Below are 27,602 nucleotides of genomic sequence, written 5' to 3'. Positions count from 1 at the left end.
CTCTCGACTAGCAGAGCATAAAGTCATGGGAACAGGAAGCACACACTTGGCTAGTGAATCACTTGGGGGGGGAATAGTGAGGGGTGCCATTCCCAGTTCTACCCCCTCATTTCTGGACCCATGAATCCTGGTATGGGATAAAAGGCACAATATATTGGATGTTGATTCAGAGCATTGACAGTCTTCTGGAGAACCTTGCCAGATTCCTGCAACATATTGCCACCTAGCTCACACTGTAACTGTGTCTTCAAAAGGCCATTCCACTGTCCTGTCAAGCCATCTGCTCCAAGATAGTGGAGAACTTGGTAAGACCAGTGAATTCCATGAGCACGGGCCCACTGCTGCACTTCTTTTGCTGTGCGGTGAGTTACTTGATTAGAAGCAACGCTGTGTAGAATACCATGACAGCGCATAAGGCATTTTGTAAGTTCACAGATGGTAGTTTTGGCAGAAGCAGCTCATCGGGAAAAGCAAATCCACATCCAGAGTGTCTGTTCTATTTAGAATGAAACATTGCCCCTTCTGTAACGGAAGTAGTCCCATGTAATCAACCTGCCACCATGTAACTGGCTGAGCACCCTGGGAATTGGTGCCATCTTGGACAATCAGTGTTGGTGCAGATTGGGCACTCAGCGGTAGCCGTAGCCGGGTCAGCCTTGGTGAGTAGAAGTCCACATTGCTGGGCCCACATATAACCTTCCCTACCACCATGGCCACTTTGTTCATGGCCCACCCCATGATGACAGGGTTGACTGGAGAAAGAGACTGACTGCTGTCTACACAACAGATCATCCTATCCACTTCATTATTAAAATCCTCCCTGCTGAGGCTACCCTCTGGTGAGCATTCCCATAGGACACAGATATCGTCACATTTTTTCCTCCCCATTCAGAGAGGTCTATCCACATGCCTCTTCCCCAGATATCTTGGTCAACCAGACTTCCTTGTCCTCAGTATTCCAATCTTGTTTCTTCCAAGTCCCTGACCAGCCAAACCATTGGCCACTGCCCATCAATCAATATAAAGTTGGATGTCCAGCCAGTTCTCCTCCCATACAAAATGAACATCCGGGTGCACTGCCCGCACTCTTCCTACTGGGAGGATCTCCCTTCAGCATGTCCTTCGGGGCTGTGTAGCACTGCAGCCGGCCCTCTCAGGCGGTGCCTTCATGTCATGCAGAACAGTCTGTAAACGAGACCTTGAGTCTTCTCTTCCTCTGTCAGCTGTCATAGGGAACAACCCATGAGGCCAGAGATGCAGGCTGAGAGGAAGAAGGCATTATAGCAGGAGTGGGGACTGTGGGCATTTGGGCCACTTTTTCACGTCACTTCCTGTGCCTCCTCGGACTGCTCAGGCCCCATCTGGTGCGTACTGCTTCCATTTGATGATGGAAGGTTGCAGTGCACACCCAACTTTATGGCTTGATGGATCAGGTAACACCCGATTAGTGATGGGCATTTCAGGTCTCAGTGGAACTTGGAGGGCCATAGTTAAGTGTTCAGTCTCTGTTAAGGCCCAGTAGCAGACCAAGAGCTGTTTCTCAAAACGGGAGTAGTTTTCTGCAGAAGATGGCAGGGTTTTGCTCCAAAATCCTAAGACTTTGTGCTGCAATTCACTGATAGGGGCCAGAGGCTCCAAACGCATCTGTATCTACCACTGACACATCAAGGACTACTGAATCTGCTGGAGCATATGGCCCAAGTGGCAAAGCAGCTTGAACAGCAGCCTGGACCTGTTGCAGAGCTGTCTCTTGTTCTGGGCCCCCCTCAACAGCAGCTTTTCAGGTCATTTGGTAAACAGGCGGGAGCCATACTCCCAAATGAGGAATATGTTACCTCCAAAATCCAAAGAGGCCCACTAGGGATTGTGCATCTTTTTTGGTTGTAGGATGGGTTAGATGCAACAACTTCTCCTTCACCTTGGAAATGGTATCTGATGCACTCCACACCACTAGACCCCTAGAAATCACTAAAGTAGAAGGCCTCTGAATTTTAGTTAGATTTATTTTCCACTCTCTTGCCAATCAGTCTAGAGTAGTGGCTACTTCTTGTTCACCAGGTTCAGTGAGCATAAGGTCATCAATGTAACAGATCAGTGTGTATCTTATAGAAGAGAAAGGCAATCAAGAGTCTTATGAACTAAATTATGACATCAGGCTGGAGAGTTGATATACCCCTGAGGTAGGACAGTGAGGGTACATTGCTGGCCTTGCCAGCTGAAAGAAATTCCTTTTGTTGGGCCTTATGGACAGTGGTGGGGAAAGGACATATGCCAGATCAGTAGCTGCGTACCAGCTGTGTGTTAATTTGCTCAAGCAATGCAACCACATTTGGGTACAGCACTGCAGTTAAAGTCACCACCTGGTTAAATTTACGATACTCCAGTGTCATCTCCAAGATCCATCTGTCTTCTGTACAGGCCAAATCAGTGAGGAGATGGGTGGGAATCACCACTCCTACATCTTTCAAGTCTCTGATGGTGGCACTAATTTCTGCAGTCCCCTAGAAATGTGATATTGCTTTTGGTTTTACCATTTTTCTAGGTAGAGTCAGTTCTAATGGCTTCCATTTTGCCTTTCCCACTGTAATTGCCTTCGCTCCACAGGTCAGGGAACTAATACGGGATTGTGCCAGCTGCTAAATATGTCTCTTCCAAATATGCATTCTGGAACTGGGAAAATAACCACAGGATGGTGTCCGGGACCCACTGAAGCCATCGTGACATGGAGCTGGAACTCCATTGGTCACCTGATCTCCATAAATCCCTACTCTTTTTTTTTTCTCATTTTATCATAGAGAGAGAATGCACACACGTGCATGAATGGTGGGGAGGGGCAGAGGGAGAGAGAGAGTCTTAAGTCGGCTCTATAATGAGCATGGAGTCCGATGGGGGGCCCAATCCCACGATCCTGGGGTAATGACCCGAGCCAAAATCAAGAGTTGGATGCTCAAAACAACTGAACCACCCAGGCACCCCATAAGTTTTTTGTTTGTTTTAATTTGCTTGGTGGGAACTTTTTTTTTCCCACTAGGCTTTATGCCACTACGGAGCCCAATATGGGGCTTGAACTCACGACCGCATAAGCCCCTACTCTGACTGGTGGGCACAGGGATCTCCTGGAATTAGTGCCAGTTCAGAGCCAGAGTCCAGTAGGCCCCAGAAATCTGGTTATTTCCTTCTCACCAGTGTACAGTTCCTCCATTAAAAAGCTGTGGGCCCCTTTGGGGAAGGCTGGGAGAAAGAGTAACAGTATAAATTTTCAGGGTCCTTCCTTAAGGTGACTCATCTTTCCCTTCATTCAAGAGGTTCTGGGGGATATAAACTGGGTCAAATGTGGGAATTCATTGAGGGCCAGTTGATTGGGGAAGGGCAGTAGAGATGACAAAGGGACACCAGGAAACTTTGGAGGGTGATTGGCTATCTATGTCACTTACTTTGTGGCAATGATTTCACAGGTGTATACATATGTCAGAACTTACCAAAGGGCACACTTTTTATGTCAGAAGCTTATTGTACATCACCGTTATTTTAGTAAAACTTAAATTTTTCTTAACATGCTTATTACAGGACAGATTAGGAAGGAAATTATTTCTCACTGTTCCAATTTGTTTAATACTGAAGTGAAGTGATCAGTAATATTTCTTGTTAAAATCATAAAGTCATGCCTGTTATTAAAATTTTAAAATATTACTGTGCTTATTTTAAATGGGCCTTTTGACAGTCTGAAAATGCTTCAGGATTATAGGAAACCTTGGTCATGGTCTTGAGAATTTGGGTTCCTTTGCAAGGTCATACCTGTCATGGTGACAGGTGCAAAGCTAGACTTAATCTGATATTATTAAATAGTATCTCCTCTGACTGATTCCCCACTTTATGATTCCACATCCACAAGCAGTCTCCTTTTTCCAGTTTTCCTTTCCTCCACAGGTCTGCCTGCAGAGAGGTATATTGCTGCTTATGATGGCAGGAATGTTATGAGCCATGTGATACTCAAATTTAAATTGATTTTATTGCCTTTAGGTCAATCATTTGACATTCTGGTTTTAGAAAGAGAAAGAGCCTGAATCAGAGTGTCTAAATTCTTAAAACTCGAAAATATTTTTCAAGAACTTAGATAACATTCTTTCCCTTTAATCAATTATCCATTTGGTCATGTTATTAATAATTTTTTTTAAAGCTTAGTGTTGACCCGTGATTTCGTGGTTTGGGGGTTTTTGTTGTTGTTACTGAAATTTATAAACTGTGTCATCATTCAGTTATCCTAAACTACCTTTTCCTTTCAAAGTAATCATTCTGATTGTCTTCCTGGTATAAAGTCTTTCATAGTATGTTCTTTTAAAAATACGCACCATTCAGTATATATACAATGGGATATTACTCAGCTGTAAAAGAGGATGATATTTTTGCCACTTGCAACAACATGGATGGACCTAGAGAGTATTATGTTATGTGAAGTAAGTCAAAGAAAGACAAATACCATATAATTTCGTTTATACATGGAATCTAAAAAGCCAAACAAACTAGCAAACAAAAAATGCAGAAACAGACCCATAAATACAGAAAACAAACTGATGGTTGCCAGAGGGGAGGAGATAAGTGGCGGGGTGGGGGGGGGGGTGCAAAATGAGTGAAGGGGGGAGGAGATAATAGACTTCTAGTATGGAAAGAATAAGTCCCAGGGATAAAAAAACACAGCATAGGGAATAAGTAAATGGTAGTATAATAGTGTTGTAGTAATAGTGATAGTGTAATAGTGTAATAATGTATGTAGGTAGCTATACTTGTGGTGAGCAGAGAATAACATACAGTCTTGTCACTACGCTGGACACCTGAAACTAACATAAAATTTGGTGTCAACTTGACTTCAATTAAAAAAAACACATAAATTTAAAAAGTGGAAAAAAATGTACCATTCAGATAAATATATCATTATCTTGTCCCCTGTATTAATTAGCCAAGGACTTTCTTCATCATTGAACCCTTCCATTCCTTAATTTTTGTGATCTTCCGTGAATGCCGTATACTTTCTAGAGCTTTGACTTGAGGTGCTTCAAAAGAACATCTTATCCAAGTTATCTACCTGCCCTTGTTGTCTAGACATAGCCTAAAATGAGAGCAGGCATGTTTTTCTGGTATGTCAAATTTCAAAATGTAATAAGAATGAGAGGGGTCGCCTGGGTGATTCAAGTTGGTTCAGTGTCCAACTCTTGATGTCGGCTCAAGGTCGTGATCTCACGGTGTGTGGGATCATGCCCTGTGTTGGGCTCTGCACTGACAGCATGCAGCCTGCTTGAGATTCTCTCCCTCTCTTTCTGCCCCCTCCCCTGCGTGCACTTGCACATGCCTGTACCCCCCCCCCCCGCCAAATAGATTTTTTAAAAAGAAGAAGAAGAATGATACGAAAAGTTTCTCCCTTATGTAAGAGTCCCTTCAACAGGGTCCTGTAGTCCTCTGCCTTCTGTTTGAGCGCCATCCATGAGCAGTGAGCACAGTTGTATAAGGTATTTTCAAGAAAGCCCCTTCCATTAATGAACAACTTTGTATAAAATCCTGCCCCCTTAACGTAAGTTGCAATACGCTTCCTCTAACCTCTGCCCATCAATCCTGGTTCTTTCCTCTAAATAACATAGACTAGTTGGGTCACCTGGGTGGCTTAGTAGGTTAGGCTTCTGACTCTTGGTTTTAGCGCAGGTCATGATCTTGCTGTTTTGTGGGTTCAAGCCCTGCATCAGGCTCTGAGCTGGCAACACGGAGCCTGCTTGGGATTCTCTCTCTCTCTGCCCCTTCCCTGCTTGCACTGTCTCTGTCTCTCTCAAAAATAAATAAATAAGCTTCAAAAAAATTTAAAGAACATAGAGTAGTTCTGTTGTTTCTTCCTGACGTCGCTTTAGGGAAGTGAAGATAGTTTTATCTAGGATAAACCTTTCATTAGCTTTTCTGAGTCTGTGTCTTATTTTTAGTTCATGTATGTGGCGTGTGCTTTCCATGTGTGTCCCCACTAGCCTTTATTCCCCTTCTGTGTAGAACTTCTCCTGGACTCTGTGGGGAGGGGTCCACCCGATCACAGTATCTCCATCAGTTCTATCTGCGCCTCCTCTTTACTTGACTGGGGCTTTGTTACCCATGGTAGTTGAATCCTGTGTCCTCACCTGAGAATCGGGACATACAGGTTCTATTTGCACTTCTTCCGTCATCTCTGACAGGGGCGTTTCTTTGCCTCAATTTCTCTGACTCTAGAAAATATTTGCCATGAGATGTTTATTTGGCATTTCATTATCTGTTTTATTTGGCTTTATTAATGTGTTTCGTTGTATATAGCATAGTGTTCTATAAATTCAGGTCTAAGTGTTATCAAAATAATACTCAACAGAGCTCTTGCTGTACCTTTTAGGTCAGGCGGTTAGCAAACTACAACCCACAGGCCAAATCCATCCTGCTGCCCATTCTCTTGTGGCCTGGGAGCTGGTTTTTGCATTCTTAAATGGTTGAAAAAGTCAAAAGATGGACGATATTTTGTGCCATGTGAATATTCTATGAAATTTTGAGTTTCACTGTCCATTAGTAACATTTTATTAGAACCCAGCTGGGCTCCTTCATTGGGGTATCCCCTCTGGCTGCTTTGGGGGCCACTGCAGCAGAGACGAATATTTGGCCCAGAGACTATGTAGCTTACAAAGCCTGAAGTATTTATTGTCTGGCCTTTCACTGGTTATCCGTCATCCATTGCCCAGTGAGAAACTGCCTGAAAACTCAGTGGCTTAGAACAACATACATTAACTCTCTCAGAGTTCCTGGGGATGAGGAATCTGGGCACAGCTCAGCCAGACCCTCCACTTCCAGGTCACTCACAGGCTGCAAAGTGTTGGGCTGTTGTTGTCTCCAGGCCCACCTGGGAGACGATCTGCTTCCAAGCACGTGTGCTTGTCAGCAGGATTGAGTTCCTCGCGGTTGTTGGATTGAGGGCCTCCGTTCCTGGCTGGCTGTGGGCCAAAGACCACCCTCAGTTCCTTGCCACCTGGGCCTATCTAACATGGCCGTTTGCTTCCTCAAGGCATGCAAACCGGGAAGGAATGGGAAGCGTCTCCCAGGTGGCTGGACTGTTTTGTAACCTAATCATGAAAGCGGTATCCTGTCACCTTTACTGATAGTATTGTTTATAAGCAAGTTACCAGGTCCCGCGCACATCTGAAGGGAGGGGATGACCCAAGGAGATTGCTGTGAATATAAGGAGACCACGATCATTGGAGACCATCTTAGAAGTCTGCGTGCCATGGGCCCTTACAAAATGTTTGCTGACCTCTGCCTTAGGTGATCAATTTCTTATTTGTCCTCCAAAAGAGTGTCTGTCTTTAGGGAATTACGTTGATTTTGTGTGGCCTTATTATAGTCTTCTAAAACAAAATTAAGATAGTAGTTTTCTTGTATTCTTTTATGCATGCTGATTAGTAACACCTTGAATTAGTTCATTTGTATTTTTTTAAATGTTCTGTTTACGAATGTCTTGCTTTTAGAGTTACACATAGAATAACTTTGGCAAGCATTATTATTTCTTGCCCTGTTTTAAGAGATCATTTTTTCCCCCATGGCTTCCGTGTCTCTCTCACATTTTCATGATAAAATCCTTTATCAGCGTATTTTATAAAGGCTTCTTGATTCCCAGTGTGCTGCTCATTTTTTTCTTCTCTTCCTCATTTTCTGTATTTTTGTACCCAGTAGCAGCATCTGTGTTTCTTGAGGTGGTTTTGACTAGTTCCCCCCCCTCCCAAATCCGATGACGTGTGTCACAATAACGATTCATCTACATGTTCTTCTCTGTGACACAATTGCAGCAGCTGGAGGGCAGAGTCCAGTGCCGGGAGGCTGCAGCTGGGAGAGGAACGGGATGGACATGACCCTGCCCTCAGCTTTCTGTCTTAACTGCCTTACATCGTCCTTCAGCTCGGCTTACTCCTGCTGCCCTTGCATGATGTGTGGGGATAGAGTTGAATCCTGCTGTATCATGAACTTGTCCTCTGAAGCACTCACTCTCTAGGGCACTGGAGGGCTTAGAGCCCTGAACAGAACATAGGAAGAATCCTTCCAGCTGTGGGAAGGACCCGCCAGAGGCGCTATTAGAATGGTTACTGTACTCTGTCAGTGCTCCCCCTGAGACCTGGCCTTGGGTTGTTCCGGCGAGGCTCTGTGGAGGTACTTATCACCACCTGTCATTACCACCCAGTTGGCTCTCCACTGGTCCCATCCACGTGAAGTCTGAAAGGTCACCCTCATCCGTACTGGGAGAGGCTGTGGAGGTGGCCTTCTGCCTTTGTGACTCATTTGGTTCAGTTTCTGGAGTAATCTTACTGTTCCTTAGGTGCTCATGGTTCTCCAGCGCCTCCCGGGAGGGGCCTCAAACCTTTCGGGTGATACTCTTGGCTCTGTACTGGCTCTTTGCTCTGACCTTGGCTCTTTTCCCTTTAGCAATCTCTTTGAAATTCTCTGCATTTCACTCTGTTCTTGACTTGAAATACTGCTTTTAGTTTACTGTCCCTTGCAGCCACTTGGTCCTACATCACCAAGGAGTGGTTCTCCACCTTCTCGCATCCCTTTCATCCTGCTCAGTAAGGAAAGGTGCTCCAGCAGAGATAATGGAGTGGGTGAAGTAAAAGCTTCGTGAGCATCGTCCGGGTCACAGAAAAGGGAGAAAGGAAGAGGGACAGGGATGAGGTCTGCCAACAAAAACCAGAGTCAGTGTAGTGGGGTCCCAGCTTTAGCCTAAATCTGCACCCACCCCGTGATTAAGACACATTCAGGCATGTCTGATAAAGCCGTCTGGTAGACCCACTAAGTGCACAAGAGTGCGAGGAGGAGCCCAGGCAGATCAGCTCGGTCCTCAGAGGCCTTGGCCCTGGGAGGGGTGGGGGGGCAAGTCTACGTTGTATCCATCACTTTTAGGGAGAAGATGCTATACGTTGAAAAGAAAAAGAAAGCTCTCTTACCAAAATCTTTACAAGATCGTGCATACATCTTTACGTCCTCAAACCTCACGGGAAACAAATGTTCTCTCTTCTGCACCAGAAGCCATGGCAGGAGTGAGCACCCCTCAGGTGGCTTGTGAGGCAAGAGAAGGAAAGGAGATGCTTTATGTGAGAGTGAAGAAGAGTATTTATAGCTCACTTAAGACATGCCCTGGGGGCTCCCAGGGATTACTGGCTGAGATTTTGAGTAGAGTCCCGGATTTTGCAGGAGTTGGTAAAGAATCTCATTTTATTATTCTTACTGGCAATGTCTAAAGAAAGACGGGGTAGGTGGATCAAGGAAGGATTTGGTAACAGCCAAAGGGAAGTGTCCCCTCTGGCAGCCAGTGTCTGAGAGCAGGAACAGTCCTGGAGTAGCCCCACAGAGGGGGAGGCTCCCCGGGGCACAGCGCCTCTGTGCCGAGAAGTCCCACATAGCATTTCCTGGAATCCTTACAGCCCTGGAAAACAGGTAGCTGCATGTGCTGTTTTACAGACAAGGAAACTGAGGCTTGTCTTGCCTAAGAACTCAGAGCAATTGGGCGCTGGGACTGGGGTCAAGTACAAAATGACTCCTGGAAAGTTGCTTCATGCTGTCCCATGGTTCACACTTGGTTCTGTGCTGCTGTTTTCTTTCCTAGAGCTGAATGCTTATTTCAGGTAAGGGATTGGGAAGTACCGGCCCAGACAACAGGGTGATTGATTTCATTCATCTCTGGAATATTTGCTGGGTGATTTTTACCTCCTAAGGCAGAGGAGAAATACAGAGGCAACATTCTTGTCCTAAGAAAACTTGCATACTGTTCAGGAAGATGTGAATAAAAGGATGACAATTCATAATACCAGGAGTTTGGGGAAGTATTGGAGTGGTGAGATGACTGCCATGGAAATACAAAGGCGGCATGGACCCTTGGGGACTGAGAGTGTCAGGGAAGCGTTCATGATGGAGAGACCGCATGGGCTGGGCCAGGAGGACCCAGAGGCTTGCAGAGGCTGAAGGTAGAAAAGAAGGCCTTTTGGGCAGTGGGAAATACCCACAGAGGGTTCAAGACTTCCCAGCCCCCATGCCAGGCTTGTGCTGGTCACCGTGGGTCTGTGATCTTATAAATCAAGTTCATTCTGTTGTTCCTGTTCTAAAAGTAACGTTCACTATAGTTTAAAACGTACATAAGGGAAAACCGTAATAACACCCAGAGACCAGCACTGCCAATATCTTGATATATTTCCTTTAGTCTTTCAAATCTGTATAATGTTGTACTTATGCTAGAAATATAACTTCATCTTTTCCAGTTTTTGCTTAAAGTTATACACATTCTCATGTATACAAACTCTTTGTACACATAATTTTGCAATGGCTGTGTAATATACCATTGAGTAGACGCACCATAATATTCTTATCTAGTTAGAGTAAATGAAGTTTGCTGAAAACTTCCTAACTCAGGCAGGCATATAAGTAGTCCGGTAATTCTGGGACCACATGGGAACCAGCAAGGGAGAATCAACAATGTTAAGTCACAAAATAGGAAAGATTGTGAACTTTGAAATGGAGGACAAATAGAGTCACCCCAAGAGAAGGCATATGCTATTGGTGAAAAAACAAAGATGTTATCTGCAGGCATCTGTTGCAACTGAGGAAGAAAGAGCCTGAGTGAGCAAGGTATCGTAAATGGAAAATAATCAGATGTGTATTTATTCAGGAAATATATGTTGAGGACTTGCTATATGCTAAGCAGTGTTCTAGGCCCCAGGAAAAAAGCACTGAACAAAATTGCCTTTAAAACGAATCTCTCGGGGCGCCTGGGTGGCGCAGTCGGTTAAGCGTCCGACTTCAGCCAGGTCACGATCTCGCGGTCTGTGAGTTCGAGCCCCGCGTCGGGCTCTGGGCTGATGGCTCAGAGCCTGGAGCCTGTTTCCGATTCTGTGTCTCCCTCTCTCTCTGCCCCTCCCCCGTTCATGCTCTGTCTCTCTCTGTCTCAAAAATAAATAAACGTTGAAAAAAAAAAATTAAAAAAAAAAAAACGAATCTCTCCTCCCTCAGAGCTTACATTTTAGCTGGGAGAGATCAGAGTAACCAATCAATAAATACAAATAGTCTTTAAATGCCATGGAGGAAAAGAAAAGAAAGAAGAGGGATGACTAAGGTGGGGAAATAGGTATTTTTGTTCGGATGGTTCCAGAAGGCTGCTCTGATAAGGTGACACTTGAGCAAAGACCTCAGTGGGGTGACAGGTGAGCACTGCCCACTGTACTAACAGCATTGTTGAGACAGTTCCGTATTGTTATATTGTTGTGATCATAAGAAACACGTGCACACTTTCATGAGCTCACTTTTTCCGCCACATTTTATATGAAAATGTTCGAATACCTGTCACAGTGGAAACCTGCCTACACACTGCCATGATGCTACCATGACTATTTTACCATCCTTGCTTGTTCTATATCTACCCATCTGCCCATCTTGCTCCCCATCATAGTTTTAATTTTAATCTCGATGTTAGTACTCTTTAGTTCATACATTTGTTTTTTTTTAATTTTAGAGAGAGAGAGTGTGTGTGTGTGTGTATGAGGTGGGGAGAGGGGTAGAGAAGAGAGAGAGAGAGAGAGAGGGAGGATCTTAAGCAGGCTTCACACTCAGCATGGAGCCCAATGTGGAGCTTGATCCCATGACCCTGGATCAAGACCTTAGCTGAAATCAAGAGTTGGATGCCCAACCTACTGAGCCACCCAGGCCCCCCAATCCATACATTCTTAAGCTAATCAGATGGGAATTTCTTTCACCACAGAGGTTCTCAGAAACTTAACATTCATGAATAGAAAGAAGTTTTATATTCATTTTTATGTTATTGGTTTTAATTTTATTTGATTTTTCTTTTTTCATGTAATTCCTAATCCATTTGGAATTCATTTCAGGTTGTGGTATGGGGCAAGGTCTTGCTTCGTTTACTTCCCAAATAGCTGGTTTCCCCAGCACATTTGTCAAACAATGTGGCATTGCCCATGTTGGCTGGTCCCTTTTCAAAAACAATGTAAGTTTGTGTATATGCCTGGATGTTTTTCAAGTTGTCTCTTCTGTTCATGTGATTTGGCTGTTGATTTACTTTGCTAGCACCTCACTTTTACAATCTTGTTTCATAATACATTTTAACATGTGGCTAGGCAGATCTTTCCCAGTTATTTTATTTTTCAAAATTTTCTTAGCTCTGTTATTTGCTGCTTCTTGCAAAAAAATATTAGGAGCATCTATGTTCTGGGATATCAAGTTAAAATTTTGTGTGTATGTCTTGATTTGAAAGGAATCTTTCCTTACCTTTAGAACAGGGATAATAGTGGCTGCCTATTGATAGGATTATTGTATGGATTAAATGATAACAAACACAAGAAGTGTTTAATGTGATATGTCAACTCAGAGCCTGTTCTGATTTTCCAGAGAGCTCTGAGATTTATTTGGGCTCAGTGCTCCTGGGCGGCTCAGTTGGTTAAGCATCTGACTCTTGGTTTTAGTTCAGGTCATGATCTCACAGTTCATGAGTTCAAGCCCTGCATAGGGCTCTGCACTGGCAGTGCACCCTAGTTGGGATTCTCTCTTTACCCCTCCCCTGCTCTCTCTCTCTCTGTGTCTCTCTCAAAATAAATAAATAAAAACTTTTTTTTAATGTATAAAAAATAGATTAATTAAAAAAAAAAAGATTTGTTTGGGCCCCACCCCATTACAGTTCATTTCTCAAGTTTCCCAGATTCCCTTTGGAGCTAAAAAGAAAGAGTTCTGGGTCATTACCAATTCAGAAATCTAGAACATTCGAAGAGGTCAAGTGGCAACAACACCTGAGAAATGTCTCCCTGCCCTTGTTGCAGGATGTTCTAGTATTGTCACGGCTAAAGGTCCGTGAGCATCCTCCACCTGCGTCCCCCTTTCTGCAGTGCGCATTCTGCGTAACTGCGCTGGTCTGAGCTCCAGACTGACATTCATATTCACAGGTCACAATAGGCTGTAATCTGGCACCAGTTTTACTTAGCTTCCTGAGATACAGATCAGGAAACATGGGTATCAGCATGACAGCATCAAGCGCCTCTTCATCAGGGGTCCTTGCAGTCACCAGGCCTGGCTGGCCAGCCCACAGAGGGCACACTCAGCCATTAGTGATGAGAACAGGTGGATGGGTGACCCCCACATGGGAAGGCCACCACGGGACTGCATCATACTACTCTTCTGTGCACCGCTTCCACCGCTCCCCCCTTCCAAGGACACCCTTGGCGTAAGAGACAACACCCAGAAACTTGTGTTCTCTGAGTTTTAAATAGTCCTGTCTGCTCACACATCTCAGGGGTGACTTCGCGATAACCAGGCACAGCTGTCATTTCACATGCATCTCGGCCCTGTACGTTTCAAGGAAGCAGAAGAGGAAGAGATCATCTTCCCCTGGAGAAGAGATTTAAGCCTGCTGGGGGCTCTTTCTCCTGACTAGCGCACCTCCATTTCTGGTCCTCTTCCTGGCCTACGGTTCTCCGCGGGATTAGGCTTCAGAACCTCTCCACGCACTGAGGAAGCCCCGTGCCACTCCATTTACCGAGACGACAAGGAGCCTAAGAAGCGGTCCTGCTGTGCTACCTCCTGCGTGGCCCCTGCTTTCACTCCTGCGAGCTGGGGTGCGTGCTCACCATCGCCTGCCCAACCTCCTCCGGCTGCTTCTGGCCGTGTTCGCTGCAGCCAGGAAAAAGGGAAGCTTTGTGGCCACCACTGGTGGTCCCTCTCGTCCCCTCGTCAGTACTGCTCCGAGAAACCCCTTCAGATTTCCACTCCAACTCTTCCTGATGTGCTCCCTGCCTCACTCCAATGTCACGCTCCAGTTCCTTGCGTGTGGCACCTGCTGCAGCCGTCGGTCGCCCACCAATGCTGTCTGCGTGCCCAGACCTCCGCCCCAAGTTGTACGCGGAGTCTCCCGCGCCTCTTCGCAGCTTGGCATCTCAGTGGGTCATCCCTGTTTCTGGGTGCTCCCTGTTCTCTCGATGCCCCTCCTTTTGTGGATGAACCGCCAGGGTTGGCATGACCGTTGCTTTCCCTAAGTGCCTGTACGGAGTAGACTTCCAGCAAATGCCGATGACTCAGGTGTATGGACCTACAGAATCAGTACCTTCTGACGACATCAGCCAAAGTGCTTATTTCTCAGCCAAAGTGAATGTCAGCAACAGGGTATCTATTGCCTGATCCTTTCACACAAAAAGTCCCTGCCTGCTAAAAGCACATGAAAGGTGGGGAAAATGGAAAAGTCTCTGCTTAGCTTTCCCTCAGAGACCGGGCTGCCAGTGTCTCTCAGAGACGCCTGTGCCTGGTCCCAGGAGAGGATTCTCTCCAATGCAGAAAACCGTGACGAGCAGCGAGCCCTGGGGGAACACTAAAGAACCCTAAAGAGAAAAAGAGTACTTCTTTTTTTTCCCTTGTTCCGTCCGAGTGTTCTTGCATCCCCAGGATGGAGTGCCAGAAGCGGGATTAGCTTTGTAATGAACAAGACGGCTAGAATTTCCAGTGAAAACTTACAGTTCCACTGTCATTTCACTGGTTCTCAGTGGCTACTGGCTGTGGTTTTCTGTGTGGTTGGTGTAGCCGAAGGGAGCCAGGGGCACACAGGTCAAGCGCTTGCAATGTTCCCGGTGCGGCGCTAAGCACTGTCTTCGCTCACTGAAGCATCATAATACCCATTTTAGGTTAAGGAGGCCGTGGTGTGAAGACGTTCATTAACTCTCAGAGTCGCACAGCCAGTTAGCAGCAAGCCAGGGTTTGAATTCGGTCTGGCTCCGGAGTCCGTGTGCTTAACCACACTGTGCTGTTACAAATGTGTTACCTGGTTTTGTTCCATAACGGTTATTAATATTTTAATGCCCAACAGGGAATCTTTTTACAAACCCGAATAAAGGAATAACTATCTCCGTGTATACCGTGTTAAGCTTCTTAATCTCAATCCGTCCCTTCCATTATTCTTTCTCATTATTCGTCTGCCCTTTCACAGAGGCAGAGGTACATTTGGATTGGATTGATTTCTTCCATGACCTTAGCATAAATTCAAATATTTCATCAAGAAACTTGATTATCTTACTGTTTCACCTTCCACAGTAAACAGTAGACTTTACCTTTGAGTTCCTTATAGGGCTTGCCTGACTGTTTTATAGTGGGAGATAATGAAGCAGGTGATCTCATCCCATGAAAAGCCCCAGGTCTGGTGCTCGTTTTCACATATTAGGAGTGGAGCCATGTCCCAGTGGCTGTGACCCTACCTGCGTTGGCCTGCCTTCCCTCCCCATTCCCGCCAGGCCCAGCTGTTCCCTGGCACACAGGGAAGGGGAAGAGAGAAGGGTATGATGGTTGGAGCTGAGTGCTGGATTGACTTCTCTGAGTTTATTAGGAGTTGTTTCCATTGGGAAATCTTTCATCGGAGAGTCGAGTCAAGGTCTAACCTGTCCCAAGCCTTCATTTTTTTCCCCAATTAAATATTTGGGGTGGTGGTTCCCCATTTAGAGCGACTTACGCTGAAAAAATGATCCAACGCTTTTTGTCTCTGCTTAGTTTCGGAAATTCGATTTCATGGCATCTCATTTTAAATACTCTTGCTCTGCTTTTCACATACAGTTTAGTTTCAAAGTGTGTGGCACAGTACTTGTCTTGCTAAGAATATCGTCACTGTAACTTCATCCTCTGGTTGTTTTAATAGCAAGTTTTATCTGTCAACAGGAGAATATTAAAAAGCGAGCCTCCATATCCTCAAGAAATGAGTGCTTTAGCTAAAGACCTGATTCAGCGTCTTTTGATGAAAGATCCCAAGAAAAGATTGGGATGTGGTCCACGTGATGCGGATGAAATCAAAGAACATCTCTTTTTTCAGGTGAAATTTATTGAACAGATGGTTTTATATGGCCTGCTATTTGCAGGGTGCTTGGCATTCTTCATGAAATGAGTGAACATGGCCCCTTTTGGAGACATTTGCTCCCTATCTTCACATACACTGTACCTTTTTTTTTTTTTTAGATAGCGGGGACCCTGTAGGAATCCTAGGATCAGAATTCTCCTTGGAGGGGCATCTGGGTGGCTCAGTCAGTTAAGCGTCTGACTTTGACTCAGGACGTGATCTCACAATTTGTGAATTCGAGACCCACATCAGGCTCTCTGCTGTCAGCACAGAGCCTGCTTGGGAGCTTCTGTCTCCCTCTCTCTCTGCCCCTCCCCCGCTTTCTCTCTCACTCTCTCAAAATAAGTTAACATTTAAAAAAAAAAAAAAGAATTCTACTTAGAGACACCTAAATGGTCTTTTTCTGCCTAAATGAAGTGAGAGTGGGGAGGACCATAATGGCGTTCAGTCTTCCATATGCTTATTGGTTCGAGTTTTGAGTATTGGTTTCTATTTATGATCTTGAAATTTAGGCATATGGACTGAAGAAGCTTTTATTTTTTACTTTTCTCTCAGTTCACGAGCCATTCCCACCAGTGTGTTTTGCCCTTTAGACAGTGATTTCATGCTTTCTCCTTTTCTCAGGAGCAATCACAGAAAATTTTAAATGTGCCTATTTCTCAGTTACGTATCTGTAACATAGATTTATTTATTTATTTATTTATTTATTTATTTACTTACTTATTGCTTATTCTGAAGAAACCTAATGAGACCATTCTACAGAGCACCAATACATCTGCTTCACTTAGTTTGCTCACTTTAGTAAAACGAACAAAAGAACTCCAAAATTTTAGGTAACTGGGGGAAAAGAATTAAATTGGCTGAGTTGGCTAGCTATTTAAGTCTGAGTAGTCAACCCAGGATACCATGACCTCAGTTTTTAAAACCCTGAACTTAGGACTTTTAAAAAATTTCATCACCTCAGTAAGCATGACTTAAATATTTATGGTCTAAAGGGACCATCCGGGTTTTATTTTTATTCTGCAAACTGAGCTTTTACAGTATTATCACCAGAGCAAATGAAAATGCCTAACATAACAAAGGAAAACTGCCCTAGAGTAACCTCTGTGTTGTCTATTGTTTTTTAAATCTAGAAAAACAAGTAATGGTTGAGAATAAGAATTACCTCTCTGTATTTCTTATCTTTTTTGTGTGTGACGCATTTTTAAATTTTGTTTTAGAGAGAGAGAGAGAGAGACAGAGCACGAGTGGCCGGGAGGGGCAGAGAGAGAGAGAGAGAGAGAGAAAATTCCAGAGGTTCCATGCTCAGCATAGGGTGTGACAGGGGGTTTGATTCCACAACCCTGGGACCATGACCTGAGTCAAATCAAGAGTTGGACACTTAACCAACTGAGCCCCCCTCTCTGTATTTCTATACTCAAAAAAAGAGCACCAGTCTCTCAGTTGTAACCCGTTTAAAAATGTTACCACACATCTTACAGAAGTTCAGTAACAAATACATTTAGAATAAAATTAACTTCTCAATGTGTACATTTCGTAAATTAGCATGGCTTACAAAGATTAATAGTTGAACAAACTATTTCAAATACCTTGTTGAGAAATGTGGCTGAAAATTTAACAATGTAAAATTCAAGAAAGTGCTCAAGCAAAATACCCTCATCATATTTTCCTAGGATCTTTTTCACTACAGTTCACTATATTTGTGAATATTACAGTATGTCTTTCATATTACGGAAATTTTTCTATGGCTTGAAATAGTAATTTTAGGTTCTTTAATGGCTTTGCTTTTTAAATGACAAGGACTCTTTAGGAAAGACCAGAATCCAACTTGTAAAGACCTAAATGGAGAGGACGTGGAGAGGAACATAACAGCGATCAATTTTCTACATACTAAACATTCTGCTAACAATATATTTCTTTAAATTACCCCTTTCCTCTAGAAGTTTCTCTTAATGTATGTATAAATAGCCAAGCACAAATCATATGCTTGTAATGGAAAACATTACAGCCACACGGAGGACAGAGCGCTAACGAGAAAATCAAGAGACTGACCCTTCCATGAGCTAATGTTTAAGTGAGAAGGTTAGTTCTTACTTTCAGGCTTCAGTTTCCACCTGGGTCTAAAGGAGATGAGCTAATTGGTCTCTAAAGCCCACGCTGGCTGAAAAACTTGAAGATCTGTAATCTAATGATTTTTTTTCTCCATTGCCTCCACAAGAGGGCATAATAAAAACATTTTTTCGTTAGTTGATTAAACTTCCTGAACGTCATCCACTGTCTCTGAAATCAGAATGCGTCTTACAATGGACAGCTTAACCATTCTACTTCATAATGCCTTTTCTTTCTTCATGGTACATGAAATCATAGCATATCTCACTATGAATGAGGACATCTTAGATTTGAAGAAATATGTTAATAGAATAGCTGTGGGATTTGATTCAATAAGTATTATCTGAGGTTGTTTTAAGTGACAGAAGGAGCACAAAGAAAATAGAGCACAGAGTTGGTTCTATTTATCAGACAACAATTGTCTGGCATGGGGGGAGAGGGGCTCGGATTATCCCATGGGGGAGACAAGAAGCAGTATTTAAAAAGCTAGGATACAGACTTAAATGAGAAAAGGGTGATTATATCAGTATGATAGGATCATTTAAACTTACAGACGTAAACAAGTGCATGACTTATAGTGAGTTTATTTTCTAGTCTGTCCAGATGACCAGGAGGAAGAGCAGGTCTAGGAAGAAAGCTACCTAACTTTGTCTCTAGAAAATAGGAATATTAGAGTCAGCATTCATATTCGTAGAGCATTGAAAAGCCCTTTGTCATCATTCAGTTTTATTTTGTTCTGGCCTCACACCTTCAGGACAAAAGTAATTTTTCTGTTTTCCCTGTGGGTGAATTAGGACATCCTGGTGCCCCCCGGAGGATACGGCCAGACCCCACAGTGACGGAAGGCAGTCTCCTCATTCAGGCATAGCATTGAATGCAGCAATAAACTGCAGTCAGAAAATGTGCTCATGCTTGGGAAAAAAACTTATTTATAATCATTGGTTTGAAAGATGTGCCCTTTCCCTGTTGACTAATTAAAACCCTAATCCATCTGTGTTAGTCTCAGAAAATATTTCCACTCTGCTGGTCTCTACTTTGTACCCATTTTCTTTTTCTGTTTCAGAAAATAAATTGGGACGATCTAGCTGCCAAAAAAGTGCCCGCCCCATTTAAGCCGGTCATCCGAGATGAATTAGATGTGAGTAACTTTGCAGAAGAGTTCACGGAGATGGATCCCACGTACTCCCCTGCTGCGCTGCCCCAGAGCTCCGAGAGGCTGTTTCAGGTAATCTCCAAGAGAGGGCGCTCCTGTGCGGCGGCCGATGTGCTGTGAAAGAAAAGATTAATTTTCCCATATAAGTGTTCTTGGCGTCTTTAAAAGCAAGATTCTCTAATCTCTTCAAAATATGGAGATGTTGCAAATTATTAACTGAAGCTTATGGTCTGTGACATAGTAGATATTACTTACATGTTCTTTTTTTTTTTTTCATTTTCATTTTTTATTTTTTAAAATTTACATCCAAATTAGTTAGCATCTAGTGCAACACTGATTTCAGGAGTAGATTCCTTAGTGCCCCTTACCCATTTAGCCCATCCCCCTCCCACAACTCCTCCCATAACCCTCAGTTTGTTTTCCATATTTATGAGTTGCTTCTGTTTTGTCCCCCTCCCTGTTTTGATATTATTTTTGTTTCCCTTCCCTTATGTTCATCTGTTTTGTCTCTTAAAGTCCTCATATGAGTGAAGTCATATGATTTTTGTCTTTCTCTGACTAATTTCACTTAGCATAATACCCTCCAGTTCCATCCATGTAGTTGCAAATGGCAAGATTTCATTCTTTTTGATTGCCGAGTAATACTCCATTGTATCTATATCTATATCTATATCTATATCTATATCTATATCTATATCCACCACATCTTCTTTATCCATTCATCCATCAATGGACATTTGGGCTCTTGCCATACTTCGGCTATTGTCGATAGTGCTGCTATAGATATTGGGGTGCATGTGCCCCTTTGAAATAGCACAGCTGTATCCTTTGGATAAATACCTAGTGGTGCAATTGCTGGGTCGTAGGGTAGTTCTATTTTAGTTTTTTGAGGAACCTCCAGCCTGTTTTTCAGAGTGGCTGCACCAGCTTGCATTTCCAAGTTCTTTATGTAAAGAAGTGTTGATTTTTTTACTTGAAATTTTATTTCTCTTCAGTTTCTTTTATAGAAAAATACAAGACTACTTCATTTTACCTCTAGCATATAAAATTGTCTTCGGTTCATAAAAAGTGTTATCTGATTCTTTATCTTCAGTGAGAAATCTTAACTGTTTTCCAACTCCTAAAAAAGAATTAGGGAAGATTTTATACTGAGAAAAAGGTCTTTCTCAGACTTATACTATTAAATGGCATCAGAAAGCTATTAAAACCATTAAAGACTATTAAATGCTATCAGAGATTCACTTCTGGACCCCCATAAGTATACCATAAGTATGGCTTCGTCTGGTCACCTGGGCTGTGTCTCCGGACCTTAATAACACTAATGTCTAGCACGTGGCTGAGCACATAGTAGATGATTCAAAAATGTTCTTTGAACTAGTGAGTGTTCTAGCTTGAGCAGATTTATCATCTGTCATTATACCACTTTTGGTTCATTCTGGCACGTCGTTCTGCCATTTGATTTTTATTTCTTTTCCAAAACTCCATTTGAAATTTTTAGTCTAAGGAAATCTAATCAGAGTCAAATAATTGCTAAATTAGAAACTCGCTGTAGTGAAACTTGCTACTTTTTGAGCTTGAAAAATGATAACTCTTGGGCCACTTTGTTTAATACCTTAACTGTACCTTTTTTGAGAAGCTAGTTGCGTTCCTAAGTGAACTTTCATCAGCAATGCGAAAGAACTCCATCTCCGAGTCAGATATTGGGGGTGGAATTGGACAGAAGGTTTTTCTGCCTTTAATTCTGAATTGGTTTAATTCTACCAGAAGATGGCATTATCTCCTTCGGAAAAGTTTGTCTCCATTGATTTGAAATCTCCATTGATTTGCATTTTAGATTGCAAATAAAATAAAATTAGATTCATCTCCACACATATTTGAATGTTTTTCACAGAGAGTGAAAAACATTATTACAATCTGGACTGTGCTAAACTGGAAAATTGCAAACCCTTGTTCCTTACTCTTCCTTTTCTTTCTTAGGGCTATTCCTTTGTCGCTCCTTCCATTCTGTTCAAGCGGAACGCGGCCGTCATAGATCCTCTTCAGTTCCACACAGGAGTTGATCGCCCTGGAGTGACGAGTGTCGCCAGGAGCGCAATGATGAAGGTATACATGTGCTTAATTAAATGATACAGTTATGATTTAAATACCAATGCTAATTAACATTGTCAAGGCCAATGAATTTAATAGGCTTACCATTTGAGTAAGGTGCAATTTTAAGAAATGAATAAATGGAAATAGCAATGTTTGCCCTAGAGAATTAGTCACATCCATTTCAATGAACTCCTTTTTACAGTGATAGCAAATTATATATCTTAAAAAATTATACAGATGAAAGTAGAAATGATCTAAAGCAAGCTGAATCTTGGAAGCATATAAATATATTCCATGCATATCTATTAACATTAATAATGTTCTTTAGGGGTGCCTGGGTGGCTCAGTCGCTGGAACATCCGACTCCACTCAGGTCATGATCTCGTGGTTCTTGCGCTCGAGCCCTGTGTTGGGCTCGCTTCTGTCAGCACAGAGCCCACTTCAGATCCTCTGTCCCCCTCCCTGTCTGCACCTCCCCTGCTCATGCCCTCTCTCTCTGTCTCTTACACACAAAAATAAATATTAAAAGAAATAATAATGTTCTTTTACTCTGTTATTTATCCCTCTGTGTTCCTAGTATTTTCTTTTTTTTTTTTTTTAAGTTTCTTTTTATTTATTTTGAGAGAGAGAGCACACAGTCGGGGAGGGGCAGAGAGAGAGGGATGGAGGGAGAGAGAGAGAGAGACAGAGACAGAGAGAGAGAGAATCCTAAGCAGGCTCCATGCTGTCCGTGCAGAGCCCAGTGCAGGGCTCGAACTCCCAGACCGTGAAACCATGACCTGAGCCGATATCTAGAGTCAGATGCCCAACCAACTGAGCCACCCAGGCGCCTCAGTTCCTAGTATTCTCTTAAGGTAAATGATATTGGTTTCTTCTCAGGACTCCCCATTCTATCAACACTATGACCTAGACCTGAAGGACAAGCCGCTGGGAGAGGGAAGTTTCTCAATATGTCGAAAGTGCATACACAAAAAAAGTAACCAAGCGTTCGCAGTCAAAATAATCAGCAAAAGGTAGGGACCATTTCTGGCATCCTTTGGCATTCTTTTGTATGGACTCATCCTGGTCAAGGAATTCTGTAAATTAGGATTTTTATTTTGAAATCAGTGGTTTCTTGTAAAGCTTTTTAACCCTGGGTGTAGCCATTCAGCTCATTAGCTGATCCATTATCCTCTGACTCTAATAGATGTTTGCTGGTAAAGTAATCCATTTGGGACGTAAATCATGGCGTGACAGGCTTTCGAGTCTACCGTGAGAACATTTTCCGTGGCAGTGATAATCAGACTTGCCCCATTCATTTCGACAGCTGTTGCCATTCCTAATAGTTGTGTATCTGAATTTTTTTTTTCTGAAATTACTTAGCAGTTTGCTGGCAGCTTTTGGGAGCCAGCTAGTTGTTTGGGGAACTCATTATTACTTCCATGATTGTGTATTCTTACTACCAAAATGTCAGGCAAGTGAGGCACCCATTTCTTCATGATGGGCTCTTTTCTGACTCAGAAGTAATCATTTTCTCAGGAATAATGCATTACTTGTTCTGGTGGGTGGTATGATTCATTACTGTCATGGAAACCTCATTGTGATACTTGAACACTTACATTCTGAACACGCTGTAAATAAACACAAAACTAGGGCTGGGATAATATGGACATGAAAACTTGGTGAAGAAGGTACGTACGTGGAGGCTAATCACATTCATCCCTGCAGGATGGAGGCCAATACTCAGAAAGAAATAACAGCCCTGAAACTCTGTGAAGGACACCCCAATATCGTGAAGCTGCATGAAGTTTTCCACGACCAGGTATCTCACACTATTTTTCTGTCCCTACTGACTCACACAGAGTTCTTTTTTCCAGTTGAGTTGCAACTGCCGGGGTCAGAGTCAGAGATAATGGGATACGACCCGGCCACCAGAGAGGGCAGAGAAACTTCTTACCCACCCCCAAAACCAGTGCACGCTTTCACTTCTGCTCTTCTCACTCAGTCATGGGCATATGTGACATGGACGAAGGGCAGAGGGCAGGATGGGTCACAGCTGCTGGGCCTCCCACCGGCTCAGCTGCGGCCCGCCGCAGCTTAATCCCTGGACTTCTCAGTAGTCAGTTAACGATCAGCCTTCGACTTTCTTTTCACTTCTAGAATAGGATTTAGAGTTTAAGCCTAGTTAATGCAAGCTCCAGAACAAAGATGAAGCAGAAGGGCAAGGGTACCCCCTTTCCTCTCCAGATGGCACGTTCACTCAGACCACAGGCCAGGTCCTGCTTTGCAACAGGACCCCGCGCAGAAGCACGTACCTCTGGACGTGGGAGGAATGTGTCAAGTCCGTGTCTCCTCAGCCCCTCCACCGCCAACCTCCATGACAATAGTTGCTCCATTGTTGACACATTTCCCCCTGAGACTGGGGGGGAAGACACAGTCCTACTTGAGACAGCATGCTAAGCACAAAAGCCGATACCAGTCCTGGATGCAGCTGACCCTAGCTTTACCAAAGAAGAAGCAGACTCAGAAGGGTCATGAGCCCTGTCCATGGTCACACAGCAGGGCCATAAGCATCTAGTCGGGAAAATCTGGGCCACCTCCACTGTGCTGCTGTAACAGCATGTCCTGGGTAGGCCGAGGCCCAGTTCTCCACCACACTGAAAGTCCCCAGAGCACTGGAATGATACAGCTTAGCCACAGTGACTGCCGCCCTTTAGTATTGCATACCTTACATGGTCCAGGTACCGGCCCAGACTCCACATGCACGATTCAGTCCTTATATAAGGTAACTCCACCAGGTGGGAAAACTGAAACTCTGAGAAGTTAAGTAACAGGATCTCACAGCTTGTAAGTGATAACGCCGGGCTCTGAACCCAAGCAGTCCGACTGCAGAACAAGCTTTTAATTACTCTGCTCTGCTGCCTTAGGGGAGGCAGCAACATGGCCCGGTTCTCCCAGCAGGTGAGCAAGCACCCAAAAATAACATCGTCATCTCCTTTCTCTTTGGCTCTCGTAGTCAGAAAAGGCAGGTCTTTGAGAGGAGGACTTGGAGGAGCTGCTCTCCTTGCTCCTACTGCGGCCACCTCATGGGGCCACCTGACTGCAGTGGAGGTAGTGAGTCCCCCATCCACTGGAGGTGCCTAAAAGGAGCCCGGACAGTCTCCTCCTGAAGATGATTCACATAACAAGTCAAGGGACTGGTGGATGACCTTCAACACCCCCCTCTGGTGTTTGCACTTGGGCCCAGCTCCATCCCAGCTCTTATGTTCTGGCAGATGTCAGATCTCAGGAACTGCATCCCTCCCTTGTTACTTATGCCACAGGTTAAATTTATTGTTTGCTATTTTTATATTAAAGAGTTACTGAATGTGAGTTGTCTCACGATGTGACCTTGTATCTACTAGTACAAATATATAATCATTCTGCTGCCCAGTTGTTGATACCTGGGGTGATTTCTTTCCATGTTGGTGACACAGTTGCCTAGATCATCCCCAAGTACACACAGTCTTCTCTTTGACGGAGGGGTGAAATTGATTAGGGTGGGTCTTCAGCCCCTGGGTGTGCAGCATATAGTTCACTTTGTGTGCGATGATTTGTATTCGTTTCCTATAGCTGCTGTAACAAATTACCACATACCTACACACTACCAATTTATAATCTCGCAGTCTGGAGATCAGAAGGTCAAAATCAGTCTCACTGCTATAACGTCTGGTGTTGGCAGGGCTGGTTCCTTCTGGAGGCTCCAAGGGACAATCCATTTGCTGGCCTTTTTTAGCTTCTGGAAACTGTCCACCTTCCTTGGCTCGTGACCCTTCTGTATATCTCTCCAATCTCTTGTTTCCATAGTCCCATCCCATACTGTTGACTCTGATGGATAATTTAGACAGTCCTCCCAGCTCAAGATCCTTAATCACGTCCACAAAATCCCTTTGCCATATCAGGTAACATCCACAGGTTCTGGGGATTAGGACACGGACATCTCTGGAAGGCCATTAGTCAACTGTCTCATAAACATTTTCTCACTGTTATCTACGTTTTATTGGCAAGGGTCCTAAAGTTATAGAAGTTAAGTAGCATCCCCAAGGTCATAAGTAAGTAGCAGAAGCAGCATTCAGATCCAGGGTTGATTCTAAAACCTATCTTTAAAAAAATGTTTTAATGTTTATTCATTTATTTTGAGAGAGAGAGATAGAGAGCAGGGGAGGGGCAGAGAAAGAGGGAGACAGAATCCCAAGCAGGCTCCACACCATCAGTGCGGAGTCAAATGCGGGGCTCAAACCCACGAACCATGAGCTCATGACCTAAGCCCAAATCGAGAGTTGGACACTTAACCGACTGAGCCACCCAGGCACCCCTAAAGCCCATCTTTTAAACCATTGCATTGTTTGTTAGTCACTGGCAGATGTTTGTAACAGACCTTCAGTGTTGACCTGGTTTGTCATACGTAGAAACTCAAATTAGCTTGATCTCTGGTAGGCTGGAAGCAAATCTCTTATTAAAAATGTTCACCTTTTAAAATTCGCCCAGTTTGTACAGGATAATTATGAAGCTTTTTCTTTCGGGGAGGATTTTGCTAATTCGAAAAGAAACATATTTGTCAAGTGATGTTGGTTCTGTAATGCATAGCACCTGAATCTGGTGATTGGCTATCTTTCTTTAAACAACATGTTTGTGTTCATTTGAGAGCTGATACAGTTCCTTTGCTTTTCAGTGGCTCCTGAGTTATTTTCTTTATGGACATGTGTGCAAAGCATAGTAAATAAATAACTTTTTAAACTCTTTAAGATAATGCCATTGGTATCCAAAGCAATTATTTACAAAAAAAAAAAAAAAAAGGCAGTGAGTTATGGGTATTTGCCGTGGGTATTAACAAGGAACCCTGAAACTAATCTGTTGAGGTCTGACAGGAGGTTCAAAGTGACATCATGAAACACCTTTTTGAAAAGATAAATTTGCTATTCATTGGGTGTGTCAGGCCTCCCGTGGGCAGTTGCCCATTCTCTGTCATTAATCTTCTATATTATTTAAAGCAGACGATTTCACATTATTATCAGCAGCAGGTCACACTTGAAAAAGAAAGCTATGTAAACTTGATCAAGAGGGTTGGAATGGCATTCAAATGAAAGAATTAGTCAAGGAAAGGATATATAAAGATTTCACTGCAGTACTTGAAATTTTCCATTACCAAAATAGAATTCTAAAAAAGCCACATTACCCTTCGATTCTTTCCTCTAAAATATTACAGACTGCTGTTGATTATTTTACCAAGGGATTCTCTAAATGCATTGGTGATAGTTAATAGTCAAGGAATGTTTCATACATAAATACACTTCTCTTCATGAAAGCCCTCCACATTAATCTTTTTTCTTCTCTAGCTTCACACATTTCTGGTGATGGAACTTCTGAACGGGGGAGAGCTGTTTGAACGTATTAAGAAAAAGAAGCACTTCAGTGAGACCGAAGCCAGCTACATCATGCGGAAGCTCGTTTCAGCTGTAAGCCACATGCATGATGTCGGCGTGGTGCACAGAGACCTGAAACCCGAGGTATAAAGTGACGTGCTCTCTCGTGTAACTCAGCCTCGCCTCATTACCGAATATCCCCCCGAGTATGTGTGGGCTTTTCTTGTTTTGTTTTTAGGGCTTCCTGCTAAATAGATACTTGCAGATATCCTGTTTCTGGGATTTTTTTTTCTTTTCTATTTTAGTCTAAAATAAATTTGTCTTTTTTTTTTTTTTGCCAGCAGATCATCTTGAGGTTATATTTGTAAGTGTGAGAGCCTTTTATGGAAGAAATACTTTATGCAACAGTTGTGGGCTAAAAATAGCTATGGAAATTTTTGTAGCAGAAAATAATAGCCCTCCTATATGTGTACCATTTTAGAGGTTTGTTTTTTTAATGATGTATTTTGAAAGCTTGTTTCTCATTTTTGTAATCAAATTGATTAGCTCATGAATAGGAATGTATAGAATTCTGTTCTAAGTACTTAAACATAAAGAATTGTCTTGATTTAATTAGCCATACAATCCTTATATGTCTTTGCTCACGTACTGTCTTTATAGAATTGTGTAGCCATGCAAAAGTAGCAGCTTTTTATATATTTCTTCTGTCAAAAGGTTAGTAAAGAAGGTTCTAACTCTAGAATGTCCCTTTGTAGTATCAAAAATATGAAAATCCCCCCCTTTTAGGAAGTCATCAAAATAATAATGAAAATTGAAAAACAAAACCCAGTGATTTATAAAAGGACAACAGTGACTCATCCTTTACCATATGCAAAATTATACATATTTCCTCTTTAAAATAGATTCATTTGTAATTACCATGTGTTGATAAAGCATTTTCAAATATTCTTAAAATAATAATTTATTTGGAGTCTGT

At 43.1% G+C, this 27,602-nt stretch overlaps 1 protein-coding gene across 4 annotated transcripts in view; it reads left to right on the top strand.

Moving 5' to 3' along the window:
• RPS6KA5 (ribosomal protein S6 kinase A5) overlaps window positions 1-27,602 on the top strand; it is a 177,932-nt gene that overhangs the window by 134,318 nt on the left and 16,012 nt on the right. For all 4 annotated transcript variants that reach the window (XM_043556843.1, XM_043556844.1, XM_043556845.1 and 1 more), the window contains 6 exons: window positions 15,718-15,868; window positions 19,065-19,226; window positions 21,132-21,257; window positions 22,125-22,258; window positions 22,953-23,046; window positions 26,600-26,770. In XM_043556843.1, the coding sequence (XP_043412778.1) occupies window positions 15,718-15,868; window positions 19,065-19,226; window positions 21,132-21,257; window positions 22,125-22,258; window positions 22,953-23,046; window positions 26,600-26,770 (838 nt within the window). The remainder of the gene's footprint in view (window positions 1-15,717; window positions 15,869-19,064; window positions 19,227-21,131; window positions 21,258-22,124; window positions 22,259-22,952; window positions 23,047-26,599; window positions 26,771-27,602) is intronic.

This window comes from Prionailurus bengalensis, chromosome B3 (genome assembly GCF_016509475.1).
Source record: "Prionailurus bengalensis isolate Pbe53 chromosome B3, Fcat_Pben_1.1_paternal_pri, whole genome shotgun sequence".
NCBI lineage: Eukaryota > Metazoa > Chordata > Mammalia > Carnivora > Felidae > Prionailurus > Prionailurus bengalensis.
The sequence above is the reverse complement of the archived record's forward strand: the minus strand, read 5'-3'. Positions and strand labels throughout refer to the sequence as shown.